Source organism: Aquarana catesbeiana, linkage group LG04 (genome assembly GCF_042186555.1).
Source record: "Aquarana catesbeiana isolate 2022-GZ linkage group LG04, ASM4218655v1, whole genome shotgun sequence".
Classification (NCBI taxonomy): domain Eukaryota; kingdom Metazoa; phylum Chordata; class Amphibia; order Anura; family Ranidae; genus Aquarana; species Aquarana catesbeiana.
In genome coordinates, this window is record NC_133327.1 from 635,169,731 (window position 1) to 635,194,644 (window position 24,914).

The window sequence follows — 24,914 nt, forward strand, 5'->3', positions numbered from 1 at the left end:
TTCATGTCATATAAATCATGATACAGCGTCGTACCTCTGACAACCACATACAGATGTTGTTTTTTTCTGTTTTGTTGTTTTTGTGTTGCTCATTAAATTGATCACTCTTGTGCTATTAGCTTGCCTGTCTTCAAACTTGTCTTGTACTTGCATTATGGTGCCGTGATCTGTTTACCTTTTAAGCTGCAGCAATGTTTCCCGTCACTATTTGCTGGCTTGCGAGAACAGCCTGGTCATCTTTTTGCACAGAACTAATATATTACAGATATGAATAAATGAATACTGTGGATTTTCTAGGCTAGACCACTATAGTAACAAAGAAAAAATTGTATTCGGGCAACTATATGCCGTTAAAGTGACCGTCTCTCCCAAGTAAAGTTTTAAAAAAGTAACGGTCCCCAAATATCTGCTGGGAAACAGGTACTGGTTATAACTTATGACCCCCACAACACTGCTGTGTCTTGTAAAGGAGGAACCAGTGACAGCTGCAAGGGAGCCAGGAGATTGGCATTCCTGGATGCATCGGTTTTCCTGTTGGGACCATGTCTGCTGAAAGTAGTGGGAGAAAGACTCTGCGTGAAGGAGAGGATGAAAAGAAGCTCATCCTTCACAGGGGCCTGTTGACTCTTGGAAGGTTGCAAGCCAGTTGAAGTTCTGGTACATGCAGTGGTGCTGGTGATGGCCTAAAGGTCCTTTGCACTGTATAGACTGGAAGTAGACCTGGAGTCTGTAAGTATTGCAGTTGGGTATATTATGCCCTTACCCCTCTCTCCCTGTTAGCATGGAAGAAAAACATCTTTAAAAACCTTTAAAGTGACATTCTCCCATCCTTGGCTATGGACTAGCTCAAGCTGCCACCAGAGGTCCCCTACATGCCCCTCAGGCTCAGATGGGTGACACATATTTAATGAATAGCAAATTAAAAAATCTGTAAAGCTACCCCCTAGAGGGCCGCTGGATTTTGGGTCCCCCTATTCCTGCACAGCCAGGTAACATGCAATTTCATCTCTCATTCAGAGACAAGGAAACATTCCAAGAACTTGTTTTTGTTGTTTTATTGTGGAAAACAACTTGGAAAGGGTATAGGGTTATGGGATGCCCAATTTGACTTGAACAACAAAGGAGGACAACTTCCTTTTCTATGTATTCCAGAAAAATGAACATATACTTGACTGTATTCCCTGCAGAGCTGCAAGAGTCTCTATGAACTTGACTCCCTTTATGGGAGCTCTGTGACCCCAGAGTAGAATTTTATCAAAGTCTACACTTGCAGGAGCTCTATGTCCCCTCTCTTGACAATACCAGCCCACCTGGCTGCTGGGTGAAATGTCCCAGGATAAGGGTTTGGGTCACAGTTTATTTGCACAGTCCCAGAAAAGCTTGCATGATATTGCATCTGACAGCTTTAACCATTTTTGGCCCTGGGGATGTAGAGGTACTCACACTGTCCCCGGAAATCCTGCTGCCTCAGAATAGACGACTGTTTAGGCCTCCTGCTGTACAGCAGCCCCAACCCGAGGTCCCCTCCTAGGCCACACAACACAGCTTCCTCAATACATCTTCCACCTGACTCCCCTGCTGACCAGGCTCCACCATATTTAAGGGCTGATCCAGCCACTTTGCCAGGCCTTCTGTCTGGGGATTTTCCACATTCCCTCAAGTATGCAGATCAGGACCTCCTGGCCTCCACCCACTAGCTTCTAAAAACTTTGCCAAACTTCTAGAACCACAGGGAGGTACAAGAGGCCTGCCCTGTAGAGCCCTCCAGCCTGACCTGCAGTAACCCCAACTAAATAAACCAGGCTCACAGGCTACTGTGAGTAAAAAAAAAACAATTTGTCTACACTAGTTGTACACTAGAGGGTGTTACAAAACCAGTAGTTATTCTTAAGTATCCATAAGAAAAGTAAGGCACTTGTACAGTTCCATAACAAGGCAATTCGGTGGGCAAACTTATGTGCAGCAGTATCCTTGAAGATAGCTTCTTTAAAGGCTTGGACAGTGGCTTTCCCAAATAGGGTGCTGCGTTGATGGCACAGGGTACAATGATGCACCAAACCAGATGCAATTGGCAGAAGGGACCTTCCCTAAACTCAATAGTTTTTAGGGGTTACAGGACCAACCTTAAAAGAGAAGTATGTTTTGTTTTTTTTTGCCCATTCATACTTACCTAGTTGGATACAGCATTAGTCCGATGTTGCATCTGTCCCCCCTGAGAACTGAGCGATCGAACACTGCCGATGGCTCGGTTCCGAGAACGCATATACTGAATGTCCACAGTTTCCAATGCAAGGTCTTATAAGAATACTGGCAACTATGGCCCTAGTCAAATTTGCAATTAGGGGTGTAGTACAAAATTCGTCAGGAACAATCAGAGGCTTCCAGAGGCCAGAATAACAGGTGCTTGCCAATAGCTGTCTGTGGCTGACATCTACCGATTACTTGAGATTAGGTATAGATGTTCATCCCTGAACGTACTCTGTGTGCAGGGACAATCATCTGTCCCTTAACTGCAGGTAATCAGTGAATGTCCAGCTGCATCTGAACAGCCATGGACATCTGTCATTCTGGCCGCCAAAAGCCTCTCATTCTTGTTGCCAGAATTTGCACTATATTCCTGATTGCAGTAGCTCCAGTGCTTAGTAAATGAGCAGAAGCTCTGCTGACTTTCATCACCCAATCATGTGCAAGCAAAAATGCTGTTTTTTTTATTTTCCCTGCATGTGATTGGGTATTCTTTGGAAAGTGAAGCCTTACCTCATTTACGAAGTTCTGGAGCAACTGCACTTGCAGAGAGCAACTGCATCTTGGAAAGTGCACCGTCTAGTTGCCTTTAGTAAATCAACCCCTATGTGCACTGGATCATGCTGTAGTTACATAGTTAGTCAGGTTGAAAAAAGACATAGGTCCATCTAGTTTAACCAATAAAAGGGAAAAATAAGAAAAAAAATCATACAATCCCATATACACAATCCTATACCCACAGTTGATCCAGAGGAAAGTAAAAAAAAAATAGCAAAGCATGATCCCATTTGATCCAGCAGGGGAAAAAATCCTTCCTGATCCCCCGAGAGGCAATAAGATATTCCCTGGATCAACTTTACCTATAAATGTTAGTATCCAGTTATATTTTGTACATTTAGGAAAAAATCCAGTCCTTTTTAAAGCAATCTACTGAGCTGGCCAGAACCAGCTCTTGAGGGAGTCTATTCCACATTTTCAGCTCTTACTGTGATGAAACCTACATACAATAGGCAGCACTATGTTCTGCATCAGTATGGGTGACTTCCCGTCTGCTGCCGGAACTATATTGAGTCGGCCTGAATGCTTCTCAGCCATTTAGGAGAAGCCTTGAGTTTTGATCAATGAATATAATGCTTCCTATGATTGCCCAAGATGGAGAGGTAGGTGGATAATGTCACTATGTTTTAAGACTCTACATCTTCTGATTTTTTTTTGGAAAGTAAAACAAACCAACTATCCAACCTGGAGCGTTAAGCACCTTTAGTTCCAACCATGGTGGGTTGGAACTCTAGAGTGGTCAGGAGATACAGGGTGCTTGTAAGTGGTTAAACGTGCCAGCACCTATCCAGAATGACATTATTAGTTTTGTATAATCTTTGAGGGCCCAAAATCACACCTTACTGGATTAAAATAGATGCCTTTATCAATCAGTGCCAGAAATGGCTTCAGTCACTAGTGTTTTCGAAGAGAGGGCTCCCTCATTTATTTACCTCATTTATTCATCTTTTTGTGCAAGTTTTCAGAAAGAAAATGTCAGGGTGTTAAAGCAGACCATTTTCCCCACCCCTGTTCTGAAGAAGCCACTGATTCATGACGGTGGTAATAAAACCATTTTCCCCACCCCTGTTATGAAGAAGCCACTGATTCATGATGGCGGTCATGTGACCAAATGCCTAGGCATTGGCTACTTGATACTATCCAAATTGGCTATTTTTAGGTTTAGGTGATATTAAATCACAGTCAACCAGTCACTAGTTCTTTATATTCATTGATCCTTTGCTTTGGCTGAAACCATGTGACATTTGGTTCCATGACCAGCACCAGAAAGAACACAGGTCAACAGTTTAGCATAATCATTTACCTTCCATTAGCATACTGGTGCAGAACAGCAAAGATATAGGGCCAGTGTTATTATATTATAGGTCTAATAGTACAGTATTATTTTTTTAACATAGAAACTATAAAGAGTGTACTTAAGGATTAAAAAGTTATTGCTTAACAAACAAAAATATTTGCTACTATCAAAGTCTCGCATTGACTGTCCAGGAACTTCACTAATTAGGTCAGCAATCTTTGTTGTCACTCATACTACATTATTATGTTCTGAACATGCCCTGGATATTATATGAAAATCTATAGGTTGAATATTGTTTCTGAAAGTCTTTTGCATGTGCCACTGACTTTTTATGTAAAAGAGCTCCATTGAGTCTGGTGATTACCTATCCATTTATGGTGTACGGTAGTGGTGGTGGCTTTTTAGAACAATCAGATTCTGGACTAAATGTATAAATTATGGCTGATTTATATACTGTGGACTTCCAACTGTGTTGATCTGGGGATACACTATGTAGTTATCATACACTTATACAAGTCATGGGTGGAGGCAAAACAGAAGTGATCGTGGGCCCAAAAATGATGCCAGATCATGGAAACCACTGGCTCTCAGGTTCAACCAGGTAGATGTATGCTCTTAAGAAATGTTGTTCATTGGCCTAATCTCATTGATCTTCTTTCTTTGCAGGAACCCTAACAGGCTTGCTGCCCTTTACAAAGTACGCAGTAACATTATCCGCATGCACTTTATCCGGCTGCAGCGTGATCTCCCATGTTGTGAACGTCACCACTCGGGAAGAAGGTAAAGCAATTCCAGAGGTCTTGACTTCCCCATCTTAGTCATGAATAATAAAACAGAGGGATCTGAACACTGCCGAGCCATTTGCTGCAAAACTAAGAACCTAATTTGATGACAAAGTGCATTGCCAGAGTGTAATTGCTTCATTTTTTTGGGGGGTGCTAGAATGAATCAAACTCCATACCCTTTAATGACATGCATCTTTAATAGCTGTAATGCAGATTAATGGGCTTTTTAATTGCTGTTACATTGTTCATGCAAGAGCCTTGTCATTAATACGAAGCATCTGAAAGATTAATGAAAGCTTCCTCATTTTACTGTGGCTCGCAAGTAAATCTAGAGACAGTCTGACTAAAAAGAATTGATTGTATGGCACAGTATGAAATTGAGAATCAAACGGACGCTTTCTATGGTCTCTTTTAATGGCTAAAGACCAGTACAGGCAACAATTATTTCAACTTCGTAGCGATACCAAATGCCAATTGGAAGCCATATTAATCATGTTGGCGTGTGTACCATTAATCAGATGATGATCCTTGTGCTTCTAATGTAATGTCCGAAATTATTGTTTCAGTTAAAGGAAGAATTCTGGTTTCAGAAGAAACTGTTCTGTAGTTTCTATTTCTATATCTATATCTGTTTAGATATCTTAATATAGCCTGTTAAGGGAATGAAGGCCACTCAGGGCTTCAGTAGGACTTCACTAGTTCTTCTACTCCCTGTTCTCAGTAACATGGTGATCCGAGACCCCTAAGCCTGTATTTAATGTTGGAGAAGTTCCTAAGCACACCCAATGTGCACAACCTCATAGCCACTATTGAGATTCAAAATGCCTCTTTGCTCTGTTGACACTTGGAGCAGAAAGAGAGAAATTGACACCGCACAGATTTCATCAAGCAGACCCCCCCACTGCACATGGAAGAAGCTCTGTGGAATCTGGCTTCAGTGTTTTACAGAGATGTCAAATTAAACCCTAACTATGGGAAAAATATGTTTATTAAAAGAGACCACTAGCAGGTGTTAAAAAGAGAAACAGCAGCTTAAGTTCTCGTTCACACCAGTGCGATTTGTTGTGTGATTTGACAGCTCCAAATTGCATGACAAGTCACATCTTATTGCCAGTAATAATACTGTACAAATTGCCATGGCTCAAGTCGCAGCAACTTTGAAAAAGGTTCCTGCGCTACTTTTTTCCCCTTTCATTGTGACTTGCATAGACTTCTATTAAACTGAGTCGTAAGCCACAATAAAAAAGCCGCACTTGTGTGAACCAGGGCTAAGTTATGCTCGCCTTCAATCCGGAGCAGTCCCCTACAGTACTTCAAGCATGGTGTCCTTCATTCACAGTACAGAAAAACCTTAGTTTGAGAGTAACTTGGTTTGAGAGGGTTTTGCAAGACAAGCAAAATGTTTTAATACATTTTGACTTGATATACAAGCGATGTCTTGATATACAAGTAGCGTCATGTCACAACTGAATATAAAAGAGAAGAGAGGCACCTCTAAGTGTAGCAATGCAGTTACATTTAATGAAGGTACAACATTTAGAAACTCACATGGTTGATGATTAAAACAGGCACATCTAAGTATGCAGGTATCTGGGATAAAGCTGTCCACATAGACCACAATCCTCACTGCTGTTGGCGTCGTCCCTTCCACACTGCGCTACACGAGCGCTTCAACCCTCACTTTTGGGATCGCTCTACTGCAGGGTAGTCTTCCCGGTCACGACTGCAGACTGACAGCGGTGAGAGCCGGCAGTGCGGGGGATGGTCTATGTGGACAGCTTTACCCCAGATGTCTGCATACTTAGATGTGCCTGTTTTATTCATCAACCATGTGAGTTGCTAAATGTTGTACCTTCATTAAATGTAACCATATTGCTACACTTAGAGGCGCCTCTCTTCTCTTTTATACTCTGTAGCTTCTGATGGATTTTGCTTCTAATCCTCTTGTGGAGGCTTCCATTTGCGGATGGACATTTTATGGTTACACAAGCTATCACATTTCTATATTCTTTTTATATGGACTATAAACTGAAGGACTTATGAATAAATAGTTTGAGTTTCCATTATTTCTTTTGGGGAAATTGGCTTTGATATACAAGTGCTTTGGATTACAAGCATGTTTCTGGAATGGATTATGCTGGCAATCCAAGGTTTTACTGTATAATAATGCAGTAATAACCAGCTACAGGTAAGCAGCTGAAAGCGCATGCTCACCAAAAGGCACATAAAACCTGGAGCCTCAGACTCCACCCATCATTGCATATCACACCCTAAGCCACAACCTTTTTTAATGATTAAAATACAAATATTTATGAACATTTTCTGTAATAAAAGGCATGCAGATATGTGTATTCCTGACCCCTGAATTTATGATTATTTCACAATGTGCTGAATAAAAAACGAAAAGCATCCTATACAGAACAGAGATCAAATAATAAACACGTTTTCTACTATATTTTATGATAAAGAATAAGTAAAATTTTTGCATAAGACATTGTTTGTGCCAACCATTCAGTGAGGTGAGAAATGTTCAATGCAATGTACAATACACAACATACTTATTATGTCATGCAAAATACTCTACATACTAACCTACTAATCAAGCATTGGCAAAAATACTATATTTACTATACATTCACAATATATTTGTCAAAAATAACTACCTGACACCCACAATACAACTCAAAATAGTAATATTACTAATAACGTAATTCATGAAGAATAATATATGACATTAAGAAATACACACGGCAAGATCTACAAGCTTTATCTAACAAGATTGCCCAATTTTCCCCCTAGGTGTCACTTAAATGATGTACTGTAAATGATGGTTATGTAGGCATTTTCACCTGTCTTACAGATCCTGATGTTAACATGCGGTTTGCATGTTTCCCATTATGCATTCAAAGGCTGGGAAAGAGAATTTCCAAGCTTTAGTGGCTTGTGAACTGGATATTGCATATTGCCTGCCTTCTAGTTTTTTTTGTGGCCCTATTCCTCCTGGAGTTTAATGGTTTATGTGCCTGTCTCCTCCTGGCACTTAGCACAAAATAAAACAAATAAACTTCCATTTTAAGTATGTGAATTTTGGGTCAAGGTTGTGTGAATATTGGGTGAAAATTGTGTAAATGTTGAGTGAAAACATAAAAAAATAGACCCATTAATAGGAATGAACACAGTGATTATGGCTAAAATTATGGATTTGGAACTCGCTGTTATGCAGATGGAGCTGTTTAGGTGAAATTTGCTTAAAAAAATTATTTAGAGATTTTTAAAGTGTAGTTTGGTTAGTTTACATTTCAAGTGGCTACATTTCAAGTGGCTGACCTTCGTCCATTGATTGTTTCAGGACGTTTCAGGATGTTCAAAAGCAATCCAATTAATGGGTGGGCAACAGTGGCGGATGGTGCTCAATATTTTTTTTTCCTACCCCTCTGTGTTTATGATCATGCTGTTGGTACTGCTTTGATCTAAAACTAAGGCACGCTGACAGTGGGAGGGGCTAGCCTGGGTTTGCTTTTTTTTCTTTTTTTTGCCAGTGTCTAGTCCTCCTGTATGTGAAAGTATAACCCAAAGGTTAAAGACTTTTTACAACCCTCAATGGACTCCAAAAAAGGATTTTACAGTGAATATAAAAATCCTATTATTTTTGCCGAAGTTTCAAGGAAACTAAAATGATCCATTTCACTCATCCCTATAACCTAGAGTGCTACACCCATTATTAGAAAGTCTTTTTGGAATTGTTATAGCTCATCCAACCAGCCCAATGCATTTCAATGGTTAGAATTTAGTTTGCCTAGTAAAATAACCTGCAGGCTACAGGAGAGCACTTTCAGTGGAGGGATCCCAATGCAATGTTTCCTGGAAATCCCTCTTAGCATTCAGTTCATCAGTCTGCCCTGACCCTAAAAAAAAAAAAAATTCTAATTTATTAAAAAGCCATCACACTATAGTGGGAAATTTAGATATGCAGATTCCAGCAGTATGTCACCATATTGCATCCATTTTCTGCCTGTTAGCGTAGTGGAATAATATAGAAATCCACTCCATTGACTTTGTGTCTAGTCTGTGCCGTGGTAAAAAACACAAACTCCCAGTAGTGTTATCTGATTTCTGGAGAAAAAATCTATTTCTGCATAACAAGGGCCCATTGGATAGTGCCTCTGCATTAATCCCTGATTTCTACTCTTATATTTGCAATTCATATGCGGCATCTTTACTTCAATATGCATATTAGAATTAAGGAGAGCGAGCATTAAATAGCTCATTTTTTAAAGGATTTTTTTTTTTTTTACGCCATTAATGCACCACATAATACACATAGCCATGTCAGACTGTAGTCTTCATCAATGCAGTTTTTTCTTTAATTAACTAAACTTTGTGGGAAGAGTTTAACATCTTTATTATAATCAAGGGGGACTGAAATTGGAAAAAAGTTTTCCAGGCCAATAAAGTTTCAGTTGTTAAATGAGCCAATAAATATATTTACCATGTACACAGTATTTATTGTTTCCTTTATTATGCACACACCAAAAACACACACATATATCATAAAAAGTCTAGGCACACTCACCACTTTGCAGTAATAAGTGCTGTCAGTCTTCCCCATGGACCCAATATATATAACCCACAAAAAAATTTGCAGCATGTTAGTGCTTGAGGAAGCATCTGGTGGATTATTTTATGTGTGTTATGCACACTCAACAATACATTTTCAAGATGCTGCAGTGAAGCTTTGTTCTTGTAAATATATATATATATATATATATATATATATATATATATATATATATATATATATATATGTGTATAAATAAAAAATGGAGCTGCGGTCTCAAAGTGACACACTAACCAAATGTAAATACAAACAAATATAAATAAATGGATAAATAAAACAAATAAAAACAATAATAAGTCCCAATAAGTGAATCATTTGACATGTATAAAGTCCTCCAGTGGACAGTGAAACCTTGGAAATTCCTCCAATGGAAATGGACAAACAGAAAAGGTTGATGAAAATCCTGTGACTTTAAGGACGGACAAAGTGAATTCACCACCACAAAGAGTGCACGCTTACCAGCTGCACAAGCTTTAACACTGAGACTAATACCCAGCCAGGTCCTTTTCTACGGTCGAACCAGAGTACGCACGTACCCCAGGATGATGTCAGACTTGTGATGAAATGCGTCGGAAGGAGCGACGTGCTGACGTCACCGTGCTGTTCACATCCCGATTGGACGGGCGTTTGTATTGTTGTTGCCGGACGGCCCCATATTTTACTTGAATTTTTTAAACGTTTTGGAAGCTACCTCCTCCAATGGTGGTGCCCCCCATGTTTTCATCAGCTCGGCCGGTAAATATCGATATTGCTCCTGCTGTATGAGTTTGTGCTTAGAAGACAGGCTGGTTTTTGTTTTGTTTTTTAATTTTCAAAACTTATCATTTAAGTTGTCATCAAATGCTACTTGAATAAAAGGTAATGATGTATAATTTTGTTCCAGCTCCAGAAGGTGTTCAGCCACCTACTGCAATGTCGTCTTCTAACTCATTACTTGTGAGGTGGTTGCCACCTAAACAACTAAACGGGGCTATAAACATATATGTATTATACATGGATGGAACCCAAGTTTACACAGGAGACAAGGCAGAATATAACATTACTGGTAAGTAGTGGCTGTGTATTAATGTACGTATTTGAAATGTTTCAAAATGTACTAGAGATTTAAATAAAAAAGCAAACTTGAAAATACTTGGTGGACACAGGGATACATGTGGGTTGGGCCAAAAATAGGTAAAATTTGCAGGTATGCCCATAATGTAATTTAAAGACATAGAGAATAATTTACTTATTTGCATTATTAGGTGTATTTTTCTTTTAACAAAAAAAAAAAGGCTCCATTTTTTTTTTTTTATAGAATTAATTGCTGGCAGGAATGAGCTTCTTAAAAACACACCAAAAGCCGCACATTGCATGCACATGTAGGTGCATCAAGCATTTGTGCATTCATGGATTCTGTTGGCCAGCATATTAAAGGGGTTGTAAAGTCAGAAGGTTTTTTTAACTTAATGCATTATGCATTAAGATAAAAAGCCTTCTGTGTGCAGCAGCCCCCCCTCAACCCCCCTAATACTTACCTGAGCCACATCTCTGTCCAGTGATGTCCACGAGTGTCTCGGCCATCCGGGACTCTCCCTTCTAAATAGCTCCTGCTGCTGTCAATCAAAATCAGTTAGCCAATCAGGAGAGAGAGGGGGCAGGGCCGAACCGCAGCACTGTGTCTGAATGGACACAACGGAGCTGCAGGCCGGCTTGAGTGCCCCCATAGCAAGCTGCTTACTGTGGGGGCACTCAACAGGAGGGAGGGGCCATGGGCACAGAAGAGGGACCCGTGAAGAGGAGGATCTGGACTGCTCTGTGCATTTCCACTGCAACAGAGCAGGTAAGTATAACATGTTTGTTATTTTTATAGAAAAAAAAAATGAGACTTTACAATCACTTTAATTTATTCTGGCTATTAGAATGGTGAACACTCAAGCACTAAACTCGTCTAGCATTTAAACCTGATTAGATGTATTTAAATGCGTCAAGGATTATTTTCTGCTCAAAAGCTCCTCTCATGAATGTTCTGGTGATGTTTTTTTTTTCAGCCTGTAAACACTTTGCTTCTAATATACCTGGAAACACCTATGTGTGCATGGACACCCAGGCTAACATAGTGGTGCTTTTTACTTCTAAATCATCAACCTACAACATGAATGCAGCTAGTGAAAGACAAAAAGTCAAAACTCTGTCTCTTCTAGGATACTTGTGTAGCGCTGGTAGATTTGCAATCTACTGCACGTTAGGTAAATTTAGTAACTTGTTCGTTAAGAAGGTTAAGTTTGCCTCTGTTCCAGCTTGGCTGACGTTGTGTGTGTTTCCATGCTGACCGGTGGGTGTCGCTGTTATCACTGGTTAGTGTTGGAAAGGCAACGTGTTGAAGCGTATGGATGCTCCTCTGTCCTGGAGACAACTCGGTGGAGGTGGTCCTCCGAGTTGCATTCTGGGTGAGGGTATTTATGGGACAGACGCCATATTTTGGGGTTCGTTTTTCAGCCACCTGCTGGCACTCCTGGCCGACAGGTATGCGTTAAGAAGCTACCTTATAGTCCTCCGTTCCGGAGGCCCGCGATACTACGGCGCAGGGGTGGGTCCAGAAGCTTGTCTGGGGCCTACCACCGCGGAGGAATGGTCCTGAGCTGTCGGTCCTGTGTGGCGAAGCTAGACAACCGAGGAGATCCCAGGGGAGGACCCGTCTTGGAGGGATCACGCAGCGTGCTGGTCTATAGAGGGGCCTGGTGACTCGGTTGGAGGACGTATCCAAAAGTAACTATACAGCATAGTGTTGCCGGGTTGGCTTAAAGGTTCAGGCACTGTGACTGACATTCTGTGGCAGAGGATCGTACGGATTTTGTTCCCAAGCAAGTCTGTGGCAGAGACTTTGATTCGTGCTGCGTACTGGCTGCTAGGCTGGTGAGAGAGGCCTATCCAGACGAGCAAGGAGTGTGTCCCACGAGGGGAGCGCATTCCATACAATATCTGAATTCTACCCGAACATTTGTTAAAAGAACCCTAAAGGAAGATGTTTGAGTTTCTTCTGCAGTTTCCCTTTTGTCTCAAGTGTTTAATAAAGCATTGAAAACATACTCCAGTGTTGGTGCGTGTATCGTCCAGAGGTAAACTCAACGGAACCCTAGACCCGGTGCCGGTGAAACAGAGGGAAGGAGAGTGAAGGTAACAGACCCGCTTAAACCAGCAGCTCCACCGAGAGTTATTGCTACACTTGCTTTCTGTACTGATGTATGAACATATAGTACAGTAGTAGTATATTATTTGTACATATTTGGGCACATGTACACGCACATAAAAATTCTTCTAGCTTTATTTTAATCAAGGGAATGTGGTGTATGTGCATATGTGTGCGTATATATGTGTGTAAAAATACAGACTGCCAATGCAGATTTTTTTTTTATTTTTATTTACTTATCTATATGCAGCGCATGTTGACAGCAATGGTCTGCATTTACATCAGTTAAAAAAAATGCTTGTATACCTAGAGACACTGCATTTTTAGGCAGCAATGTGCAAGTATGGATGCCAGATCTGATTCTCTGAACACAGCATTTCCTATTGCAGATGCAGTTGGAATGCAAGCAAAGCAGGTTAAAACGCAACCTTTTGCATTCGAACACATATGCTTTAGCACAGGTTTTAAAGTGACACTGGTGTATATGAGCCCTTAAAAAGATCAAAGGCAACTTTTGAAATTGAATTACCATGTTAAATGTATATAAGACTTTAATGATTTGGTTTAGATCTACCTTAACAGAATCAGTGCGGTACGCCTGTATGCAGTGTTTCTTCGCAGGTTTTATTGTTTGCTACAATCGGGCACATTACAGCAATTTCTGTCCATTATTTTGTTAGCTTTTTTCCCCCTTAATGTAAAACATGCAAAAGAAAATGACATAAATCTTCAGTCCTCATCTTGCTCAGGTTTGAGCTAGTGCTGCGGTGGGTCAGTTGTGACACTGAAAAATGACTGCAGTTATAAAACCTCCTGAAGGCCATTGAATTTTTTCTATAATAAATAGCATACATTTTAAGTCAAACTTTTTCATTCTTTATTCAAAGGTAATGGGTTTTTGTATCCATAGAAACCTTGTTGTACCTTTTCTTAGATGAATACATAAGGGATGAGAACACTTATTCGTGAATATAAATGACCGTATTATGGATTATTAGTATCTCAAAGAAAAAAAAAAAGCCAGACCCAGGTTAGAATAAGAACATTTAAGATAATGTTGTTGGCGATGATGAAAACAAGTGTTTATACTTACGCTGGGGTATTGAGTACTGTGCAAGGCTATATTGGTTTACAGATTCAAAATCCCATTGCAGTGATTTGGAACATTATCCTAAAAAGACCTATGATCAGACTTTTGAAACTATTTGGAATACAGAATAGAAGCAGAGGAAATTGTATGCATTGTTGTATTTGTGGTATATGTTTAAAGATAGATTCCAGTCAAAGCTTAAAATTACAGCAGAACTCCAGTTGGAAATTTAAAAAAAAGGAATAGTTTAATAAAAGATAAAATAAGAAAAAAAGCTTTTGCAGCAATACTTCTTCAGTCCGAAGTTGTCACTCACAATGCTTCATTTCCATCACTAGATGTCCATAGGTCGAATGACAGCCAACATCAACCAACCTACCACCTCGGAGCCTAGGCTGTTGTGTACCTGCCCCCAGTCTCTCTAGTTGGGAATTCTTTAGATCTCTGCTTTATCTGCTGAGTGACTTCAATGGGAAAACTGGCAAACCAAGAAGATGCAAACCTGATGAATAGGCCAATTTCTAGCGTGAGCAGCGCTGGTCCGTGCACCAATCCTATATACTTGTTTTACAAATAATAAAGTGCAAATGCATTTTATAAAGATACAAAAATACAAAATTGCAAAATAATGTGCAAACATATATCATAAATGTGCTAATGTATCAAATGAATACTCTGTAAACAATACCAAATTTCTGGTATGTTATTGCATAAAAAATTTGCAAATATATAAAAAGTGCTAGTGTAAAAATATTGTGCAATGTAATCAATGCCCCTTGGGCGGGGCGAGGACGCTGACATCACCGCACATGCTGGTTCATGCTCACAGTCCGTGGATTGACGGAAATGAATGGCCAACATAATCGAGTGTTTAACCCTAGTGTGGGGCGGACCCTTGTTACATGTAAGTGTAATATTTGCTATTTTAAGTAAAAGCCCGCTTTTATGATTTCACATGATGGGAGCCTCTTTCCTTGTTTTTATTTCCTTCATTGAATTGAATCCTGAGCTTGGATTGACCGGTATGAGAAGCAGGAAGACAATAGCGAATATTAATTCGCTATTGTCACATTACCCTTTTTTGAAGACAATTAGAGCCTCAGTCTCTAATCGTGCTTCTAAAAAAAAAAAACTCCCATTGGAATCCATGCCTCCGGGGCACCCTGCATGTAAATTAGGGGCCGTGCGCATGGATTTGGGGGGCGGCCAGTGGTGTATTTAGGGTTTGTGCTGCCCTAGGCCTGACTAAATTCATGCACCCCCTAATTTAAATATGACCCACCCTTCCAGTCAAGGCCACACCCCTTCATATTTAAGACCCACCCTATCATCTGTAAACCACACTCCTTCCAGACCCCTGCCCCCTCCATCTCCCCCCTAGCAGTTAAAATACCCCCTTCCAGTACAAATCCCCCTTCTCAGCACAAATCCTCCCCCATCTCTCCCTCCCAGCATAAATTCCTCCTCTTAGCAAAAATCCTCCCCCATCTCCCCCTGCCAGCATAAATCCTTTCCCATCTCCCCTTCCCAGCATAAATTCCCCCTCTTAGCAAAAATCCTCCCCCATCTCCCCCTGCCAGCATAAATCCTTTCCCATCTCCCCTTCCCAGCATAAATTCCCCCTCTTAGCAAAAATCCTTCCCCATCTCCCTCTCCCAGCATAAATATCCCCTCTTAGCAAAACTCCTCCCGTTTCTAGCATAAATCCCCCCTCTCAGCAAAAATGCTCCCTCATTTCCCCCTCCCAGCATATATCGTAATTCTCAGAAAAAATCCTCCCCCATCTCCCACCTGTGCCTCCTTTTCCCCCCTCCCAGTACAATCCCCCCCCCCAGCTGCTTCTCCTTCTGTTCTGTAAGAGCAGCCCGCTCTGCTGGGACTTGTAGGGGACTGTCCCACCACAGTCTAGGGCACTTCAAGTCCCAGCATAGGAGGCTGCCATATCTCAGCCCCCTACAGAGGGCATTAAAAGTCCCAGCAGAGCGGGCTGCCATATCTCAGCCCCCCACAGAGGGCATTACAAGTCCCAGCTGAGCGGGCTGCCAAATCTCAGCCCCCCACAGAGGGCATTATAGGTCCCAGTAGAGCGGGCTGCCACCAGTCCTCCAAAAACAGCATTAGGAGACCTCAGCCTTCCACCCCCATACACACAATCCTTGGCTGCCGTACACTCCTCCCCACTCTCCCCTTACAATGGTGTCCTTCCTTGATTCTGGGCGGCATCTTGCGCTGCATGGTGTGGCAGTGGGCGTGATTTCCCCTTCTCTGAAGACACGTCCTGGCTCCTAGACCCGCAGCACGGATTTTTTTGCACTAGAACTTTTTATATATTTGCACATTTTTTATGCAAAAACATACCAGAAATTTGGTATTTTTAGAGTATTAACTTGATACATTAGCACTTTTATGATATATGTTTGCAAATTATTTTGTAATTTTGTATTTTTATAAAATGCATTTGCATAAGCAAAAGATTGCCGCTCCAATCTCTCAAATCCGTATCAAGACACCCGCCCTAATAGAACTCACAGTTGCTGGCTCTGCACAAGCTTGAGGAAAGAAAAAGATCCTGGACTTAGAATCCCCAAACATTATATATTTCCTGAAAGCCAAGGCCCTGGAGAACAAAATAGTGGCTGCTACAATATTTCTGCAGCTGTTAATGAAATGCAAATTTTCAGGGGAAAATTACACACAAAAAATGAATTTTAGGGCACACAAACACAATATGATACCCAATTTTGTTGGTAAAATATCAAAGATGATATTGTGTTGCGTAAATAGATACCAAACATGTTAAGATTTAAAATTGCACACTGCTGTGAAATGGGGACAAACAACAGTACATACAATTGGTAGGTAATGCTTTAAACACCTTCACAGATTATCAGTTTAGAGTAAATTATAATTTTTGGCCCTAGAATTATTGCTCTCACTCCAACATTCAAGGCGATACTTCACATGTGTAATCACTGTTTACATATGCCTGCTGAACCTACACACATGCTTGCATTTGCGTGTATGTGCTGGGAGATAGGGGTGCATTTAGTTAAAAAAAAATAAAATATATATTTATACAGGTCATGCATGGTGATCACTTTTACAAAAAAGCCGATTGCCCGCTGAAAAAAAGTTACTGCAGATGCCATAATAACCACTTGCTGAGAGGACGTTTATATACAAACATCAGCCAGCAAGTGGTTAAAGACTAAAGTCTGCAATAGTTACATAGTTAGGTTTAAAAAAGACATAGAGTTCAACCAATTAAATAAAGACACACACAAATAAAAAACCTCCATATACACTATACTATATCCATATTTTATCCAGAGTAAGGCACAATCCCTCCAGTGATGCAAACTCCTTCGCCGGAGCCAACATCCTCGTTTGGTTTTCTTCCAGGTTTGGCATCTTTGGCTATCATTATTGGCTGGCCTAGATAATGTACTTCAAAATGTAAGTAGTGATTCACTGACCTGGAACAAGTATGCAGTTAAGGACTTCTGATTCTCTGACTTTCCTAATCTGCATACATTTTCCACAATAGTGACTCAGAAAGGTTTAGGCTGGGTTCACACTGCTGTGTGGAGCGACTTGCAGCAGGGGTCTGGTGCGTCCCTGTTCATCCAATATGCAATAGTGTGAACCCGGCCTCAAAGTGTATGCAAAGCCAAAACTTTTGGTTTTGGATAGCGGTTATTATTTGCTGCCTATATCCCGCAAGGGAGATTTCCCTTCACTTCTTGTCCTGAAGACACAAATGGAAATGAGAGGAATGGAATTCCCATCTTAGAGAGTTGTCCCTGAACAGATGGGAGAATTTTCCCCTGCTTTTTGCTCTGGAGGCTACTCAAACATCTTAGCTTTCTCATCACATCAAAGTGGTAGTAAACTGTCAAATGAAAAAAAAAAAAAAAAAACCTGCAAGGCATAATGCGCTAGTATCTAGTATGCATTGTATACTAGCACATTATGTGAAACCTACCTTAAAACGAATCCCTTCAGTGGCACGTTGTCACCGGTGACAGGACTCCCATCTTCACCCGGTCTTCCTTCCAGGTTGGCGGGCTCCGGTCCTTTGATTGGACGAGCCGTGATGACGTCACTCCTGCGCGGGAACTGCTGTTTGCAGCACGGGACTCTGAAGGAACGGCACGGGTATGCTTCACAGCGCATGCGCAGGTGACGCCACCAGCAGCTTCACAAGTAAATATCCCCTAAACGGTGCACATTTAAGAGATATTTACTGTACCTATAGCTAAGCCTTATTATAATCAACCAAGGGAGTTTACTCCCACTTTAAGGGCTCATGTAGACTAGGTGTTTAGCCCCTGTGCATGAGGCTCTGACATATAACTATGGCTGGAAGACACAGGTGCACCATTCAACCCAGCTGCCGGCAGCCTATCAAACGCTTTGAGAGTTTGACAGCTGCTGTGGGTGGACAGGGCTGGGCAGTGCACCTAGCGGTATGTACACAGGGATAAATGCAGTAGGGCACAGGGATGAATGCCCGAAAAGCAAGCAATCTGCATTTCCAGCTTCTATCTCTGAGCACATAATGCCCTAAACAGAACTATCACTGAGCGCACCACCTAGTCCCGTCCCGTCGAAGCAGCTGTCAGACTCTCATGTAGCTTGACAGGCTGCTGGCAGCAGGGTTGGACAGTGGGCCTGTGCCCTTCAGCCGCGGCTGAACGCCAAGTTTGAATGACACCTTAGTGATTGGGGTTGCTCCGACATGTGAAGGGTAAAACTTACCAACAGGGACACTCATAGCAATAAAAATCTGACAGGGTGCCTGACCCTTCTCCATTTTATCTAAAATAATTTAAAAAAAGCAAAAATGGTTTGCCTTCACATACACTTTAAAGCCAGTGGGTCAGCAAAATAGTCAGCCAACTGGTATTTTCCAAAGGAGATCAGCAATGGCAGCCATTAAGGACAGGTTCACTTTAAGCTTCAAGCACAATCTTTGGTACAGATCTGACATTGCTCTTGTGCTCAGTATTCATGACTAAGAACACTGACCTGGATAGCCGAGAATGCAGTGTCAGCTTTTCCCGAAGGCCAGGCCAAGCTGTCTGAGCTTGGTTAGAAAAGTCTTTTTTTTTTTTTTTTGTCTCTGTCCTTTTCTTCCTAACAGAAGGATGTGCTGTAGTGTATTCATTAGATTAAATAGCACAGATCAGGGGGAAAACGCATTATGTCTATTTCGAGTGAGTCTATTGTATCATTTTCTGCTGTGATGCATTAGTGTGGTGTTAAAATAAAATCTGCTTATTTAAAATCCTTTTAAATAGTGTTGCAGTGTTTCCTGCTGTTGCAATCTGCTTTAGGATAGCAGTTATCCTTGCTGCGGATTTCAGTTAACCTTGTCACAGACACTAAGCCTGAAGCAATGCAGACTTTAAAGGGTTTTGATTAGGAAGCAAAGCCCCGCGGTGTCATTACGGTATAAAAACTCAGCCGAACAAGCTCTGGATGTCTCGGCCTTCCTCTTGAAAACTAGTCATTGCCCACGCCTCTCTAACTCAAAAACAATGCTAGACGATTGTAAGGCCATCCTCGTGCCATGAACTTACTAAAAAGATAAGTGGAACTGCTAGTGAGGAATTAAAGGATAAGGAGACTGTGTGGAATCAGTGTCAGGAGATGCCGTACTACTGTTGGGTGAAGATTGTTGACTAGCGGGACGGGGAAGCTTGGAAATATGAAAGCCTACTGTCTATATTATTATTACCGCCAGGACAAATCACTCTGCTGCACAATCTTCCAAGTCTATAGATTTGGCATCAGAAATGTGTCTTTCTAATGCTGTAAGAAATAGGACTCATAAACCTGAACTATTTTCGGCCAGTTGTCTTCCAGCTAAAGGGTATCCCTAGCCAAAAAAGCTCATTACCCAGCTGGAATGCATATATTGGAATTATTTTACCCGCAATAATATTTGTAAAGCAACACACTTACATTTGAAATTCATGACTGCTCTGCAGCACATCAGCACAAACTCTGATGCCCCGTACACCCGATCGGACTTTCTGACAACAAAACCGTGGACTTTTTTTTCAAAGGTTGTTGGCTCCAACTTGTCTTGCATACACACGGTCACACAAATTTTGGCCAACAATTACGAACCTAGTGACGTACAAGACATGCGATATCTCCATTACGAACGCTAGTTATATCTCCGGCTCGTACTTGATTCTGAGCATGTGTGGACTTTTGTCCGACGGACTTGTGTACACACGATCGGAAGGTCCGACAACAAACATTTGTTGGCGGAAAATTTGAGAACCTGCTAGCCAACATTTGTTGGCGGAAAGTCCGACAACAAATGTTCGATGGAGCATACACACGGTCGGACTTTCTGACAACAAGCTCACATCCAACATTTGTTGTCGGAAAATCTGATCATGTGTACGGGGCATGAGGGTGACAACACTCTACAAATGCGACCTCTTGAAGACTTGGTCACAATGTCTCTATTTTGGTGGGATGGTGAACTTTAAGAAACAACATGTAATCTAAAACCTCAAAGTTCCCCCAAAATGAATGTAATAAGTGCAAATTTGGGTGGGGGAGTCACTGGTGATATTTCAGTGCTCTGTGTGTGTATTGCTCTGCTCTGTATGATATTCCAACCACTCTGTATGCAAATATCAATATAATGATGTATATGAATATATGAAGTAGAGAGAGGACAAACTGCTAATGGTGCTCTGACATTACAAACATCATTACAAAATATGTTGGTACATATACAGTTGTGCTCATAAGTTTACATACCCTGGCAGAATTTATGATTTATTGGCCATTTTTCAGAGACTATGAATGATAACACAAAAACATTCCTTTCACTCATGGTTAGTATTTGGCTGAAGCCATTTATTATCAATCAACCGTGTTTACTCTTTTTAAATCATAATGGCAACATAAACTACCCAAATGACCCTGATCAAAAGTTTACATACCCTGGTGATTTAGGCCTGATAACATGCAGAAAAGTTGACATAAAGGGGTTTGAATGGCTATTAAAGGTAACCATCCTCACCTGTGATCTGTTTGCTTGTAATTAGTGTGTGTGTGTATAAAAGGTTAATGAGTTTCTGGACTCCTGACAGACCCTTGCATCTTTTATTCAGTGCTGCACTGACGTTTCTGGATTTTGAGTCATGAGGAAAGCAAAATAATTGTCAAAGGATCTGCGGGAAAAGGTAGTTGAACTGTATAAAACAGGAAAGGGATATAAAAAGATATCCAAGGAAATGAGAATGCCAATCAGCAGTGTTCAAACTGTATTTAAGAAGTGGAAAATGAGGGGTTCTGTTGAAAAACCACGGTCATGTAGACCAACTAAAATTTCAGACACAACTGCCAGGAAAATTGTTCGGATGCAAAGAAAAACCCACAAATAACTTTAGGTGAAGTACAGGACTCTCTGAAAACATGTGGTGTGACTCGTTAGTGTTGCAAGGTCTCAGGCAGGTGTATTAAATTTAGTGTTATCACTCTCACTCTCTCATACTGGTCACTGGAAGTTCAACATGGCACCTCATGGCAAAGAACTCTCTGAGGATCTGAAAAAAAGAATTGTTGCTCTACATAAAGATGGCCTAGGCCATAAGAAGATTGCCAAGACCCTGAAACTGAGCTGCAGCACGGTGGCCAAGACCATACAGTGGTTTAACAGGACAGGTTCCACACAGAACAGGCCTCGCCATGGTCGACCAAAGAAGTTGAGTGCACGTGCTCAGCGTCGTATCCAGAGGTTGTCTTTGGGAAATAGACGTATGAGTGCTGCCAGCATTGCTGCAGAGGTTAAAGGGGTGGGGGGGTCAGCCTGTCAGTGCTCAGACCATACGCTGCACACTGCATCTGCATGGCTGTCATCCCAGAAGGAAGCCTCTTCTAAAGATGATGCACAAGAAAGCCCACAAACAGTTTGCTGAAGACAAGCAGATTAAAGACATGGAATACTGGAACCATGTCCTGTGGCCTGATGAGACCAACATAAACTTATTTGGTTCAGATGGTGTCAAGCGTGTATGGAGGCAACCAGTCAAGGAGTACAAAGACAAGTGTATCTTGCCTACAGTCAAGCATGGTGGTGGGAGTGCCATGGTCTGGGGCTACATGAGTGCTGCCGGCACTGAGGAGCTACAGTTCATTGAGGGAACCATGAATGCCAACATGCACTGTGACATACTGAAGCAGAGCATGATCCCCTCCCTTCAGGGACGGGGCCGCAGAGCAGTATTCCAACATGATAACAACCCCAAACACATCTCCAAGACGACCACTGCCTTGCTAAAGAATCTGAGGGTAAAGGTGATGGACTGGCCAAGCATGCCTCCAGACCTAAACCCTATTGAGCATCTGTGAGGCATTCTCAAATGGAAGGTGGAGGAGCGCAAGGTCTCTAACATCCACCAGCTCCGTGATGTCATCATGGAGGAGTGGAAGAGGACTCCAGTGGCAACCTGTGAAGCTCTGGTGAACTCCGTGCCCAAGAGGGTTAAGGCAGTGCTGGAAAATAATGGTGGCCACACAACATATTGACACTTTTGGACCAATTTGGACATTTTTACTTAGGGGTGCACTCACTTTTGTTGCCAGCGGTTTAGACATTACTGGCTGTGTGTTGAGTTATTTTGAGGGGACAGTAAATTTACACTGTTACACAAGCTGTACACTCACTACTTTACATTGTAGCAAAGTGTAATTTCTTCAGTGTTGTCACATGAAAGATATAATATAATATTTACAAAAATGTGAGGGGTGTACTCACTTTTGTGAGATACTGTACATAACAAGCACAGCACTCACAAACCCAGAACTAAAATGATAAAAAGAATCCTATGAATTCTAGAATCAAAGATGGCTGCCTTTCCGTTACACATGCTCAGTTGCGTGTACCCGGGTCTGCCTTACCGGTTTCATCACAAAACCAGTGTGCCTCTGATGACATCATTTTTAATGAACCCGGTAGGGTGGACCCAGATACATGCTACTGCACTTGTGCAAAGAAACGGCGGCCATCTTTGATGCTGAAATCCCATGTTGCTGTACCAAGTGATATGCTGTGTTACTTCTGGATGTTTGTAAGTGCTTAGACTTAATACATTCCTTTTTATGGTGGTTTTATGCAAATGTGCATCTGTCCTGCTAAACTAATTCCCAGTGGTGCAGTGGTTTCCTGCAAGTTGTGGATGTATATAGTGACAACCAACAGCAAAATTTCTGGTGTCCCCGTGAATGAGGGGAGGCTGGAAAGCACCCTTTTCTCTATGGCATGTGACCGCTCTTATATGGAGGGTCACATTATTTGGTAAGCCTTGCATGTGACCAATGAGACCCGGGAGACTTACAAGTGTTTGATGATGACGATCTGAGGAGTTTATCCTATTTTCTCATCACGTCTTATGGGACTCTGTCCTGGTGTATTTTCCAGTGGATATGCCTCTATATGAATTCCTGGATTTAGGCACTTTGTTGAATTAAGTTTTTGTATATTATCACAAAATCACGGCTTATGCAAAGCATTTTAATTACACATATTGCTATTAACAATATTCATTGGTTGTAAGGCCCATGTCCACACCACCCTGAATGTGCCTGCTCTTGTCTGATCTCAGAAACGAAGCAGGGTCAGGCCAGGTTAGTACTTGGATGGGAGACATCGGTGGTAAGATCTTGATGATTTGTAGGAATATTTTTCATTACTATTTTTTTTAATTATTTAGTATAGTTTTGGGTTTGTGAGCACTGCACTTGTTATATACCTATAGATATACCATTATAAATGGCCACATACATAAACAAATTCATTCCACAGTGAAGTATGTAATAAGCATACCTTGACCCATGCTAGTACATACTGTTTCATGCCATAGACAAGTGCAATCATTTAGTTCTGAATAAAAATTTTCGACGAAATTCGACAAATTCATTAATTCGGAAACATTAAAATTAACGAAACTAACTAATCCGTTTAACAAATTTTTCCATAAATACGAAAATTTGGATATTCGAAAATTCGAAAATAAGAATGAAAATCCGAAAATTCAAAAGAACGAAAATACGAAAATTCGAAAATTCAAAAACCCGAAATTTCGAAATAATAACTAACTAATAATAATAACTATTATTAATTATTAAATATAGGTATTGGAATTTCCTTTCAAATTTGGCTGTTAGTGAACGTAACGAATACAAATTCACCCAAAGTTACAAATTATCCAAAATAACGAATGCCGTATCTAAACAAATGGAATGTAACAAATTATTAATAATAATAAATAATAATAATTATTATTTATTATTATTAATTTGTTACATTCCATTCATTTAGATGCGGCATTCGTTATTTCGGATAATTCGTAACCTCGGATAAATTATTATTATTATTATACAGGATTTATATAGCGCCAACAGTTTACGCAGCGCTTTACAATATAAAAGGGAGACAATACAGTTATAATAGAATAAAATACAAGAGGATTAAGAGGGCCCTGCTCAGAAGAGCTTACAATCTAATAGGGTGGGGCAGGTGGTACAAAAGGTTGTAACTGTGGGGAATGAGCTGGTGGAAGTGGTAGGAGATTAGCTGGAGACGTGATAGGCTTTCCTGAAGAGGTGAGTTTTCAGGGATCGCCTGATGGTAGCAAGAGTAGGGGATAGCCGGATAGATGGAGGTAGCGAGTTCCAGAGGATGGGAGAGGCTCTGGAGAAATCCTGGAGACGAGCATGGGAGGAGGAGATGAGAGAGCTTGAAAGCAGGAGGTCTTGAGAAGAGCGGAGAGGTCGATTTGGGTGATATTGGAGACAAGATTAGTGATGTAGCTCAGGGCAGAGTTGTGAATGGCTTTGTATGTTGTGGTTAGTATTTTGAATTTAATTCGCTGGGTGGTTGGCAGACACTGAGCGGTTGGTAAGGTGGATAAGTCTGGCAGCAGCATTCATGATAGACTGAAGAGGGGATAGCCTATGGAGAGGTAAGCCAATGAGAAGGGAGTTGCAATAGTCAAGGCGAGAGGTAACAAGGGAGTGAATGAGGAGCTTGGTGGTTTCATTTGTTAAAAAGGGGCGAATTTTAGAGATGTTACGGAGGTGAATTCTACAAACTTTTAACAACGATTGGATTTGAGGCT

The 24,914-nt window shown here is 41.1% G+C and overlaps 1 protein-coding gene across 1 annotated transcript in view; it reads left to right on the forward strand.

Annotated features, from left to right (window-relative positions):
• Positions 1-24,914, forward strand: part of USH2A (usherin) — a 1,400,924-nt gene that overhangs the window by 682,407 nt on the left and 693,603 nt on the right. The window contains exons 32-33 of the mRNA XM_073628975.1: positions 4,766-4,879; positions 10,386-10,547. Coding sequence (XP_073485076.1) covers positions 4,766-4,879; positions 10,386-10,547 — 276 coding nt within the window. The remainder of the gene's footprint in view (positions 1-4,765; positions 4,880-10,385; positions 10,548-24,914) is intronic.